At 42.5% G+C, this 13259-nt stretch overlaps 3 protein-coding genes across 3 annotated transcripts in view; 1 reads left to right on the forward strand and 2 right to left on the reverse strand.

Annotated features, from left to right (window-relative positions):
• The first annotated feature begins 561 nt into the window (after positions 1-561).
• Positions 562-4763, forward strand: LOC131879144 (uncharacterized). The gene is made up of 2 exons (XM_059225381.1): positions 562-806; positions 4255-4763. The coding sequence occupies exons 1-2, from the start codon at positions 592-594 to the stop codon at positions 4481-4483; spliced, it is 444 nt and encodes a 147-aa protein (XP_059081364.1). The 5' UTR covers positions 562-591; the 3' UTR covers positions 4484-4763.
• Positions 4764-5867: 1104 nt separating this feature from the next.
• On the reverse strand, positions 5868-7009 carry LOC131879142 (putative uncharacterized protein ENSP00000383309). The gene has a single exon (XM_059225377.1). It carries the CDS (start codon positions 6868-6870, stop codon positions 5986-5988), a length of 885 nt encoding a protein of 294 aa, XP_059081360.1. The 5' UTR covers positions 6871-7009; the 3' UTR covers positions 5868-5985.
• Positions 7010-8172: 1163 nt separating this feature from the next.
• The window catches only part of LOC131879138 (uncharacterized), a 9328-nt gene continuing 4241 nt past the window's right edge, over positions 8173-13259 (reverse strand). The window contains exons 2-6 of the mRNA XM_059225373.1: positions 12278-12384; positions 11462-12173; positions 10737-11005; positions 9596-9979; positions 8173-8490 (exon numbers count right to left, since the gene is read on the reverse strand). Of these exons, the coding sequence (XP_059081356.1) occupies positions 8254-8490; positions 9596-9979; positions 10737-11005; positions 11462-12173; positions 12278-12384 (1709 nt within the window). The 3' untranslated portion in view covers positions 8173-8253. The remainder of the gene's footprint in view (positions 8491-9595; positions 9980-10736; positions 11006-11461; positions 12174-12277; positions 12385-13259) is intronic.

Below are 13259 nucleotides of genomic sequence, written 5' to 3' on the forward strand. Positions count from 1 at the left end.
TAATCTTAAAGATTTCTTTTTTCGGAAATTGTCATGTCATCATAAAAATCGATTATTTTGTCCCTCTATGGAAGCACGACTTAATGGCGTTTATTATGACTGGGACATGCTCTCAGCTTTTGTTCCGATACTATATTTGCATCTACTACCAAATTGGACAGCACTCATGGCCAGTACGGAGTAACGACAACTTGAGAGAACACTGGGACCAATATTTTCTTTGTGTCTATGGAAATGAGCTTTACCCGTGGGCTTTTAACGGCCTCCTCATGTTGGCCTGAGAGTACGTAAAACCTGGGAAGAGAAGTACAATTTCAGGCGATAACCAAACCACGAGTGCCCGCCCTCCTATCTAGTGCACAGTAACCCTGTACAACACAGTATTGTGCATAGTATCCAGTACAGTGGCACTTTCCCGGATTCGTCTTTCCATGGGGAAGAAACGGAGGGAACACCGGGCAACGTCTCCGACTTGAAAGTATTGCTTTTTCGTCCGTGAGATTAGCACTCCAACGGAGAAGAAGGCCTACCACATGACCTCCTAGTAGATGAAAGATGGGATTGTAGTCTCTCACAAGCCGTCGACGAAGCATGATGGTTCCCATTTCAGTTCCTCCGATAGCAATACTTTTGTTGTCCCTATTGAGCGCAGTGTGCACATTTCCATTCGACTTTGAGAATGGCCGAACAGAGACAAATTTAAAGGCCAGTGAACTGGATTTCCGGGATGTTCCACCAGCCTTGGTGCTCAACACGGGCGGAGAGAAGCTCCTAATTCCGTTGCCTTGCCAGTCTCCAAGATGCGAGTAAGCTTTTTTATATTCTATTTTCCACCTCGCTGGATGGCGGTATATCGTGCAGATTGAGTTGCATATTTCACAAATTAATCCCACCCAATAACGCAATAACCGCCCAATGCCGAGTTGTAAAAAAACAGCATTGGTTACTCGCCGATAAAATATCATTCCATGCTTTCCTAAAAATGCGAAGCTTAAAAATGCGTTTCGGACACTAGTTTTGAATGTTTTGGTTTTTAGTTTTGATGCGAATCATAAGTAAGCCTAGCAGTCAAAGCGATGTTAGCAGGTCAAAATTGAAGATGCATCATCTCGGGTGCACATGAAGTTGTCTTTGGCCTTCCGTGGCAGGTAGATCCACAGGCTTCATTAGGTTCTCATGAAAAAAATCATAAATCTCATATTTTGCGAGGTCATTCTTGGGACTCATGCCTTTTAAGAGCATTTGGGTCACGAAAGGGCTCTCTGGTGGCCTCGGTCATTCATTAGTTGGGTGTTTGCCGATAAAAAATTGGAAAGGTTCAGTCATAAAACTACATCTTATGGAGAAACCTTGCGACCACTGAAAAGACGGTTCTTCAATCATCGAGAAAGAAAATCCAATCAAAGAAATTCTGACCTTTGACATCGTAAGAGCCATAAAGCATTGGCTGGAGTTGGAGTAGGTCAGAGCCAAAAAGTGAGGGCAAGTTTTTCTATCATTCTTTTCGAAAAGCGAGCTGAGTTTATTATTTCAGACAAAGTGTGTCAACCTTTGAAGTATCGATATTGACAATTTGGAAGTCTTTTTAGTCAAAAACATTTATACAAGCTTAATTCAAAATGGGTGGGCAATTGAGGCCATGATGCGATTGATGACAACCAACATGAACAGAACAATTTAATGACCCAAGTGAACAAGTTCCCAAACTGTTCAACGGAATTGTTGATGGTTTATTTGAAATATATTGGTAAATAGACCTTGTTCCAATAACGATCTTAATTGTCCGTTATTAATTAATGAGCTTTTCGCATTCAGAGATCATTTGGAACGAAACATGTTTTTCTCTTTTGACAGAAAAAAACTGTAAACGAACAACTTCTGGAACGACAGGAGGCTTTTTCAACTTTCCACGATTTTCAAACCAAAACAAACCTGACAAGGACACTTTCACATTCAAAAGCTCCAAAAATGAATGTTTTGACAAATTGAAGAGACCTTGGCAAAGTCATTGAATTAAATATTTTACTTTTTGGGTCTTCAAAGCTCAGCCCATTTTTGCTACTAGGAGTACCTCCTATGTGTGTGCTGGTTCCTCAGACCATCCAAAGAGACCTACGCTTACATGACTTTTTATGGGATCTTTGGAACACCCAACAATAAGAATCAACAGTCAATCGTTTCGAAAACTCCCTGCCATTGTAAGTAAATTGTGCTTGAACACCTTCTCAGTACCACGCCCTCGTCCCCGAAATCATACCTTTCTTTTTACATTTGACATATTGGTTTGTCCTGGCTTTCCCGATGAGTAAAATTTGTTGATATGCATAGCGTATGATAGAGCTGACAGAAGACGATGGTTTGGAATTCTAAAGCCTCACAGAGTCCATAAATCTCTGCACTAAGTGCTGAATCCTGAGTCCCATAAACTTCGAATGTGAGCCGCAGAATCTATGAATCAAAAGTTAGTTTCTGTCAGACCAGTGATTTTGTAAGCTATTTTATTCGAATAATCTACCTCAAAGTAGGTATTTATTAAAGTATACATGAAAATGAATCAAACAAAATATTGAAGGTGAACTTGAGGCTTGTTTTGAAAATGCGTTAACCAATTATGTTTTTCAATTTAAAACGGAATGTATTCCTGCCTGGTATCTAGGCTTGAGCAAGTTTCCGTTTCTTGGACTTTTTGACATAAGTAACTTTTTGTAATCTTGAAGAGCCATGATAGACAATCTCGACTTATTTTCAAATAAAACAGTGAATAGGGACATGTCTGATTAATTCATCATTTGAAAGACCAGCTTATAAATAATTTTTCGTCTTTTATCATACAGTGCATTAACTGCTGTTGGCAGGCAAGGGAAATGCATTGCAAAATATTTACCATATACAAAATCATGAAACAAATGAGATTGAAACTCGCAATAATTTTTTTTAGAAACAAAAGACCCTAATACAGTTTGTTTGATTCAGCAAATTCATTGCCAGTTTCAGTTGTTGCAATACCTGGAGAAACAGTCACAAGTCACACAATTTTCTACGAAATGATCTTTAAAAGCGACTAAATAAAATTATACAATGGGAAAAAAATCATCGAAACTGGAGTTTGTTGGATCTTCAAAAGCCAAATGATAAAAACATTAAATATGATTAGGGTAAAATAGGAAACCAGTGCGACTCGAATGACTAACAGATTCAATTTGTTTCATTTTTCAAGAAGGACAAAATTGCTGCTATCAATGTCATTGTTCGACAAACAATCTATTTTCCCAAGGCTTCTTTTTATGTTTATCTTTTTGGGTGACAATCATTTTTCAGCCAAGTTTGCAAACCGACAAACTACGATAAAAAAAGGGAGCAAACTCAACATTAGAAAAAAGTTGAATAATTACCCCGGCCAAGATTACCTAAGAAATGTTTATTTTTCAATTTTTTCCACTGTTTTTCGAAAATTGGAAGGCATAAATAGTTCAACCAGTAATCTAGGTAAAAAGTAATTGATAAGCAATAGCTGTTTGACCTTTTGATTATCAATTGATTATTTTATGCCCAAGTCCAAATGTCTTTGAAAAGTACTTGGTACTCGCTTATTGCACACCGCTTGCACATGATCGTGCTATGCTTTCCATTTGTAACTTTCCAGCGAGGGAATATAATTGAGGTTGTTGCCGTTTCGAATGATTGGATAGAGAACCATGAAGCTCTTTAAATGATGTGCATATTTACCGGTCTGTTCACGACTGCTATTAGATAAGTGCTCGGTCAAGTCTACCTTCAGACTAGAGGGCTTTCAGACCAATGGTCAAGATTTCTAGTGGAAGATCGAATTTACTCACACCGCGATGCATTCAATTACGAATCATTAAGCAAGATGGTTAATGAATGAAAATAAGTTAGAGACATTGTACAATTTGGGACATGATTGACACGATTTCCTAAGATTGATTGGATGTACACAGTAGGAGCTTTAAAGACTGCTTTGGGGAATGGATGTCTCCTAATTTTGAGAGCTGAACGAAATAACTTTATTGGAGTATAAACAAGCCCACTAGCATGAATTACCATTGGATATATATACACCAAGCTGCATGCATATTCTGATTCCTGCCGCATTAAGCATTCATTTATATGGCTGGCTTAAACCTACCCAACCAAACAAATAAAGCCTTTAACATTCGAATCACGTAGCGGAGATTAAGGTTGCCGCAATATTCCATCCATGATCGGGCTAACCCCGGATAATTTTCTTTGTAGAAGTCTGTTACTGCGTTTGGCGCAATTGGGCAAAATTCCCTGGTATTACGTGGCGGCGGGTCTTCCAGATCTCGACATACCCGTGGACCAAATCCAACCCCAGCAAGAGCTTCTTCAAGATCGGCCATTTCCAAAACCGAGTCGAACCTCTTTTCCTTCGATTTTGGACCAGTCTCACCATTATTACCGTCAAAATAATCATAATCATCACAATAATAATCAAGACTAACCCTCTGTCAAGTGACGGGAATTCTTTCGACGAAGAAAGAGACGATGGATATGCAAGCAGCCGCTTTTTATCCCTGTATACAACCAACCAGCCGAGTTGCTCACTTCACGGAGGCACCTCATCGACAACAAAACCATGGCCCCATCCACTAGTTACTACCATGACTTTGATATTGGGTCAGATTGCACTCTCAGAGATCATTGTTGAGTCAAAAAGCAGAGATTTGTGTAGTTTGAAGAAATTCCTAATGATAATAAAGTATTTTTCCTCTAGTTCTAAATCATATCGTACGTGCTAACTCGTCTCCCAGGAGCGGGAGAGTCCCATTAGTTGGCGAGATTTATTTGTGTCATGACAAAAGCTAACTAGGTTTTTGTAAGGGAAACACCAATTTTGCAGTGGCTCTAAATAAAGGAAAGGAAGTTGTTCAATGTGTTCCACAGACACGAAAAAGAAAATAAGTAAGTCAAAGCTAGTTTAAAAGTTGAGGGGTGAGTTAACAAGATTTGGTAATTCTAAAAATTAGGTCGTTTATTTTATTTCGAGAGTGTACGTAGTAGCTGCAGATATGATCTGACTTAAGCGTGCTCGATTGATAAGGTCGGCGGACTAGATTTCTTTGAGTTTTCATGATCTGCATTTAGATAGCACATAGAGACCATGGTTTAATCAACCTCTTGTTGAATTGCTACCTTAATGAGAATCAAACTTACGGGTGTCTTGTTATTGTTTTTTACGAATACCCCTTGGTTGTACCTAAACATGAATGTTTTACTCAGCAGCATAGTCTCTTTTGGTAACTTCACTCCAGGGTGCTTTTTCTAATTCGAAAATGTGTTTTACGAAGAGGGTTACTCCAGCCATAAATCTCCGACGTGATCCTAGCTCAAGTCATGTGCTCTAGTGCAAACTAAGTGCATTCTCTATAATAGATAACCAACGACCTCTTTCTTTTTTGAATAGCCTTTTTCATGAGGATATTTTGCGTTCTCTTCATAGTAAAAAAATGTAACTGTCCCTCGGCCAAGTTCAGCTTTTACGAACCTCCGCAAAACTTGTTTCTTGAAAATCTTCTTCAAGACCAAAAGAATATCATGATAAGAATGTGACGCCCAATTAATGAGTAAAGTTTAGTCAAATGTAGATTTGAATAAGTTGACATGAACACCTCTAAATGGCTGGCATTTGCAAGCGACCTTTTTCAAAGGAAAGGTCAGGCCAGCCTTGTCTCTTTCTTCAAACTCAATGGCATTAAAAAGAAGGCTTGCCACTCTGCAAAACGTAACCCTGCTTAAATCAAACTCCGTGATCAGAAGGTAACGTTCATTAAAGCAATAGCTGTTGCCAGAGTCAAAGTAAGTAGAAGCAGACTCTCCTCGAACCGTCATCTTAAGCCAGCAGCGCTGATTCAAATATGTTTCAAATATAAGGCGATATTGATTTGAAATGTCAAACAGATTTGTTTTCTTTTCAACGGCTCATGCACAAGAAAATCCGATGGCTTACGATCCGGATGTCATGAGTTTTTTCCTCAGTTGGAACAAATGTCGAACCCATCGCTCTTCTTTTTCCGCTTCTCCACCAAAAAGACTAGGATGACAAAGGCCATCAGCCGACATCTGATCCAGCAATCGTTGGCCGGGGGTGGATGCCTTCTTTTCGAAGGCCGTACCAAATTCAAAGCCACTTGTGACAGCGGGTGGGGCTTCACCGGGTAAGGCGATGGCGGCCACTTTGGCTTGGGACGACGACACAAAGGATGCGGGCTCGAAACCCGACGACGACTCGATACTGGCAATGGCTAAATCCCGTCGGGTCTGTTGCACGGCTACCTCATGAGCATCAACCTGAGCCCCAAGGCCGGGCCCACCGGGTAAGGCCGTCACAGAAGACGGAACACCAGTCTGGGGTTCCGAGGGATCAACCGGCGATCGGACCCCCGACGGGGATCGGCGATCCGATCGGCGATCTTTGGATCGTCGCCGGCGATCTCGGGATCGGGACCGCGATCTGGAGCTGCGGGGTGGACGTCGATCTTTCCGGGATTTCTTGGGCGGGCTGCGGGACCTAGATCGACTGGGCGAGCGACTGACTGACCGTCGACGAGAACTGTGACGGTGATCCTTTTTGGACTTCTTGGCCCGCCGGCGTCGATCGTCCGGCGAGCGGTGGTCGGCCCGATGCGAGCCACGTTTGGCGCTTTTTCTCGAGCCCGATCGGTGGCGGGCGTGTCGGCGTTTGGGTTCCGGGCTGGCCTGGCGCCGAGGATGACTACGGCTGTGTTTCCGACTGGTCCGGCTTTGTGTGGCGTGCCGATCATCGACGGGTGACGAGCTCCGGGACGAGGAGGAGGACGAAGACGAGGAGCTGGATCGAGACCGGGGCATGATCAAAGGGACTAGAGGGGCGAATGCGGCTCAAACACTCGGACCTCTCAACAACAACAACAACTAGGCCGCAGTCGAAGGGGACGGGTCCATCGACCAATCAAGGCAATCGGGCCGGCCACAGTTGACGGTTTTCGCTTCTCTCTGCTGTCCATCGACCAATCAAGGCAATCGGGCCGGCCACAGTTGACGGTTTTCGCTTCTCTTCACTTGTGCTGCTAGTGGGTGGGTGGTAGCGGCATTTCCAGGCATCAATTTTCACCCGCAAGGAATGCTGATGGATTTGACTACTTTGGTCAATGATCACGGAGGCAAATTCCACAGTCAAAACAAATCCAAACCCAACCAAAACAATTCACAACGACAGGGTGACTCGTAGGCACCCACTAAAATATGCCAATGTCGGTATGGGGGGGGCTTTATATTGTTTCTCACGACAAGCAATGTTTTCTGAGCTGATCGTGATAAAGGAAATATTCAAATCAGACACGGGTTTACGTTGTTGTTCTGCTTCTCTGCCTACAGTGTGTGTGCGTGTGTGCTTTGTTCTTCTGTTTAGCTACTGCAATCAAGCAATTCCAATTGGGACTGGACAGTGGTCACTGGACAGTGTTCAGAGAAGATACGTACGAACTAGAGGGATCTGAAACTCAACGTTTTCAAGAACACCCAGGATTTAGGGGCAATTCTAATGATGAGCGTAGTAGAAGCTTAATGTGCCTTTTGAGAGCACTTGCCAGCCCTCGAGAATCCAGGCTAGTTCGAACCATGAAGTCCTTCTCTCGTCTTCCTTTCTCAGGCTCCTGCATTGTTTAATGTGCTTCCACTAAATATTCGTAGGAAATACGTAGGCGTTGTGGATCTGGTATTAGCTTTCACGTCAAACTTGGACAAATGTTTAAGTAGCATTCCAGATCAACCCTACATTCAAGGACTAGCTCGGTCTGCCAACTCAAATTCGTTGGCAGATCAAACAACTTATAAAGATTAACAGGTAACAAATGGACAATATATAACCTTTCATTTTAAGAATGCTGGGGATTACAATTCCTGTAGCGGTTCGAAAAAGCCGTTAAAAGAATACACAAAAAAGTGTCGCTGGTCAATGTTACACTCCGAAAAACTGTCCTGAACTGCAAAATCGACCTGTCATTATTTTGATCAAAAGTGAAGGATATTGTTCAAGATTGATCCCAGCCAACACCAAATGACCTCAGACGAGTATCGGGAGGGGATCAATAGTCTCACTCGACCGAAACCGTAAAAGTTAAGAATTTGTGAGGTCGCCTCTATACAGTAGAAGATTGGTCAGCTCCAGCCGCCTGGATCGAACGTTGGAGCTGGGGTTTTAATCATATCCTTTTTCTTCGATACATCATGGCCTCACATCGAGGCTCGCACAATCTGTGTTGTGTTGAACAAAATCATCGAGTCTTGAGCGTGCTCCCGAGGGTCTTGTTTCCGCCCTTCCCAATCCGGCAGACTCTTCTTCACCAGACCCGTGTCCAACAGAGTCCAGTCCCGAAGATCCCCGATCCAACGCAGAAGTGGACAATTGGCGATCAATCGAAGCAACGTCACGAAGGTCAGTCGGTGACCAGAGCCAATCACTTGGAATTCCTAGCCGGGGAAGAAATGAATCGAAACTGTAATAACGTCACATGGCTAATTGCCAATTGGCCTTTAGCTCTAAGGCTGTCAACTCTCATTCTCATGCTCATCGATTAAGGTTCTGGATGTTTGACTGACGTTTGGAAATCCTGGTTTCTAAAGATCACATTTCCCTCCGTCAGCTTTAGCATAGATGATACACTGATCTAACTTTTCCTGCAGGTTCATCGGGCGAAAAGGTCAATTTTATAGCTAGATAGTCATCAAATTCCAGATCAGCTCATAAAAATCCCCCCCCCACTGACCCCCAAGGACGGGGGGCAATGGCCACTGCTTTACTTGATGCAATTATCTCGCATCTTGCGAAATGCAAACTTTTTAATGGGCTTTCACTGAATACCAGAAGTTACAAGAGATGAGCGCTAAAAGCTCTTTTTTTTGCTGAGACCATCGGAACTAACTTTGATTGATGGGAGATAAATACCGAAGCTTCCTAAATTCTAAGCAGAACTTTTCTTCTCCAGTCAGGAAAAAATGCGGGAACAACTTCTCGATGCCATCTAAAAATGAGTAAGAATGATGTTCTCTGCTCTATTTGATTGTTAATCATTAACCATATTGATAAACAATATTTGTCTGTACGGGAGAGCAGAGAGGGAGGAGGAATTGTATGCGTTACTGGTCTTGCATATTGCTCAGGCAAACAATCTTGATTGGATCCGTGTATTGATTTTCCATTTCCTATGGCACTAAAAGGATAGATGAATTTCTGTTTAGTCGACAACAGTTTGTGCTCTTAAACTATCTCAACGATTCACCTTGCGAAGAAACTTCGCCCAGAGGTTAAATCCGCTTCGCCTGTCTAGAATAAGTGGGTAATGTATGTAGTCACCAGTGTGTTGCACGTACATTGTAGTACTTGAGATGTGGTGACACGTGAATGACTGTGAATGACTTTTATGACTTTTGGAAGTGGGAGAAGAAGGTCTTCACTTTTTATCCAACTAAAGCTAATGTCATCTCAATGAAGTCTCCGATATGCTTTTGGACATCAATACATGGACAAAACCCGGGCTTGATCTCGTATGAGAAATGTCAGCTTTTTTATACTTGCCTCGATATACTGAAGTTTTCCATCCGATAAAATCAAGTCTATCACATTGTCTTCCATGGAGGAACAGGATTCCAGATTGAGAGTTCGAATTTGAGTGGAATGTCTCGGGATAATCTCCCATGTGAAGAGATCGGCATAAGTGACTCTGAGCAGTTTGCATTGGACCAAGTTTCCGAAGACATGGGCAGAATGGCTTTCCACCGAATGGTTCATACGCGAAGGCTCCCACGAAACCAAGGAATCGCAAATGGAGAGATCCTCCAGATTTGGGCAGTTTTCCGACAAAGCGGCTAGATTCACTCCCAACGGAGTCAAGGTCATGAAATGAAGATCCAACCGCACGAGTCGAGCACCCACTGGGCTCTTCAGGAGCGAAACCAGGGCCTGAAATTGTCCCAAACAGATCATTACGCCATTACGGATAAGGGTTGTTAGTTTTCAGTTATCACTTATTAGGTTTGAACGAGTTTTCGAGGAGGAATGAAATTGAGGGATTTCCCCAAGCTTTGAGTAATTACACCAAACATATCCTTGTTTCGTTTGCACGATCACTGTCATTTGATCGGAGTGCTCCATTTCGCTCTCATTAGAGGCATCATTAATTTAGCTTCAAAAGCAGGATCCAGATTTTTTCTGGAATTTCGAACCACTTCAATCAATGTTATTCCATGTAAAAAAGTCAAGTCAAGGGGCTATTACGGAATTTCAATTTACCTTCACATACATACACAGTCTTCTCGTACGTATAAGATCGATTTTGAAAAAGTTTTCAAATATTCGCCCGAAAGGCCCTTGAAACGGGCTAAGGGGTCGTCAAGCGTGCACTTCCAGTCGCGTTTCAAAGGGCAGAAAGCATAATCTAAAACCGTGTGAGGCCGAATGGTTTTAACCAATTCAGCATTTCTAGTTCAACATTTTATTCGAATTTTTCACGTGATTTTTCTTTGAAGTGCCAGATTACTGCCCTAAATTCTCCTTTCATTCAAAATCTGAGCAGCGCCTTTCACATCAATTCATCGCACTTTGAATCGAATGTCCCCAATTTTCAAAGGTCAGCCAGCCTTCATTCTTGGTTCCTCTCTTCTCAATCCTCAACTTGTTCCGATCGTCAGGTGGTGATTCTTTATTTGATCTTACTTACGTCTAATTGGCCAAAGTCTTTCAACACCAATGTTTTCAGATGCTCCAATTTTGGCAACTGTTTTAAGGCCTCCTGTTGGATGATATCGGTTTGAAGAGAGCTTTGGCCTTCGGACCTGAGCCTTTGGTGAGATTGTCGCATGTTTGGCGGCGCATCCGCACCAATTCGAACCTCAATTAATCCAGGGAGATTGGGAACAAACTTCGAGATGATGGGAAAGCAGTTGCTGAAGTCCAGATACTTTAATCCCAAGGCTTTTCCAGAAGAATCTGCGGCAGGATGATACGTAGTCTTAAATGAAACACATAACCTTTGATGTCATTGAAGCCGATTACATGTTAGGGATACTTAAGGCCTCGTTTCAAGGGTCCTCAAATCAAATTTTTGGTTGAAGTGAACTCGTGAGGATAATGGGAGTACTATCAACTTCAAAACAACCTCAATTGGTGCTTGAGATAGAAATTCCCCCAAGATTTTCATTTGGATTTTTCCTCCAAATGACCTCCTTGTCCGGATATTGGAACAATCATCAAAACTTAAAACAAAACCTTAATGAGAAGAATTTGTACTTGTCTTTTGAGTACAATGCAATTAAGTGAAAGAATGATGATGTGTTTTTATGTTAGTGCACCATTTTTGATGCTGGCTGACAAATCTAACCCAAGTGAGTGTTCCACATATTCTGGTGATTTTCCATTCCATTTCTTTTTTCAATCTTTCCTTACGCAGCACATTTTGAGTGGCTTTCAACTCCACGGCAATGGCTTGTAATACATCATGGCTGGAACATCTGATGCCTTCCAATGCGATGGCGTATTGAAAGAGGAACCGAATGCCCATCACTCGAACTCCCGTGGATCGAAGTTTGGCAAATCGGAGGTTTCCAGCCAAAGGATTTGCCTTTTGGCTACCACTCAAGTCTGAATGGTCGATCCCAAGCAAGGCGGCCACTCCCAAATCGTTGACTCGCTGAGATCCCGTCACGTTAATTTCTTGCAGCAATGGACAACATTGGCCGATGATTTGTAGCATATCGTTGGTGGCGCCCTTCTTGAAGCTGAACACCGTGAGCAAATTGGAATACTTTAGATGGGCTCTCAACGAATCTTCGGCTGAACTCGCCAGGCACCCCGCCACATTAATATTAAGGGTCCCCGTGGTTCGGTCTTTGGCAATGTTCTGTAAGCCTGATCCAAGATAGGAGACAATATTGTTCTTGATCTTCTCCTCCAGTTCAGCGGGGAGAATGATGTTGTGAAAATGTTGACTAAAGAGCAGGGACCAGAACTTTGAGATCCTCTGGAGACTGGAGGTGTCATATGATTTTGATACGGCGTCATCAGATTGTGTCACAAACAGAACCACTTGTTCGCGGACGTAGGAGGGCAAGAACCGCTGGAGCCAAGCCCGAGCCTGTCCCGTGTGAAGTCGAGGGATCTTGGGAAGAAAAACGGAATCTCAATCATTATTTCCTCCCAAGTACTACTCTACTACTCGTAGTTACGTACGCATCAGTGGGTCTGACTACTCGCGAAGATTACCTGATCCAATAAGTTTACCACAGATAAGAGAGTTAAGTTCAAAAGAGATTTGGTTCCTTGAGGCTTGAGGCTAAGGAAGCGATCAACTTCATTGCGATTTCGCCGACCTGAAAGAGACAATACTGTGGTTGTGTAATCCTTAAAATGATGCTACACAATTAAATTCGGCTTGATTCGAATCAGCTAAAGAACGTTACACTTGAGGGATTGATTTAGCCTCTATAAGAGCTTCGCCATAAATTGGGATCTCAAGTGTCTTGATAAGCACTAAGCTACTCGTGAAAGGATTTGACACGGAACCAACCACTATTCCCAACTATGTACGAGCGTTGTAGCCAAGCTTTCCGGAGCAGATCTCCCCTTGAGATTTCCACTAATTCCCACGAAAGATCCATCTCGTCATTAACTGAGAATAGACCTCCCAACGGGGACAGCTTTCCAAATGAGGTTTAATCAACCGGCTGCAATAGTGCATATTGGGCACTCAAATTCCACATTAACTTCCACGGAGGAGGTCTGAAAATAACTCTTAAGTTCCCTTTGAATCAGCTATGGGATTATTTGTCCAATTCGATCTTGCAGATTACGACCAAAATGTCTAGGGTGACACCTAGGACTCTTTTAAATGAGACAGTAATGAAATAGAAAATGGAACAGTAGCAAATTAAGAAATGTTGCGAAAAATGGTCCTACTTATTATCGTGGTCCAAAAGTGTGTGGCGTCATTAGTCATCTCCTAAACCGGTGTGGGAAGTTTGATACAGGAACAGATCATCTTAAATTTTAATTTTTCCCTTCAGCAATGCTGGATACTATGAGGGACTTAAAAATAAAGTAAGGCTGACTCAAGGTCTGTGGTGGGCATTCTTAGCTAAAATGCTAACGTCCTTAGTTACTAATCCAATATTTGAAAAGGTAATTCATGTGACTGTCAAACCGTTCCCTTTGAGCAACAATTACGAAAGTCAGTCGCTAACTGCTT

Source organism: Tigriopus californicus, chromosome 4 (assembly GCF_007210705.1).
Source record: "Tigriopus californicus strain San Diego chromosome 4, Tcal_SD_v2.1, whole genome shotgun sequence".
Classification (NCBI taxonomy): domain Eukaryota; kingdom Metazoa; phylum Arthropoda; class Copepoda; order Harpacticoida; family Harpacticidae; genus Tigriopus; species Tigriopus californicus.

What these genes read in the sequence shown, in the direction of transcription:
- LOC131879142 (XM_059225377.1), bottom strand. Translation starts at nt 6,870, where the DNA reads ATGCCCCGGTCTCGATCCAGCTCCTCGTCTTCGTCCTCCTCCTCGTCC.
- LOC131879144 (XM_059225381.1), top strand. Translation starts at nt 592, where the DNA reads ATGATGGTTCCCATTTCAGTTCCTCCGATAGCAATACTTTTGTTGTCC. An exon ending in TGCCAGTCTCCAAGATGCGA is followed by an intron (nt 807 to 4,254) that starts GTAAGCTTTTTT and finishes TTTTCTTTGTAG; the next exon opens with AAGTCTGTTACTGCGTTTGG.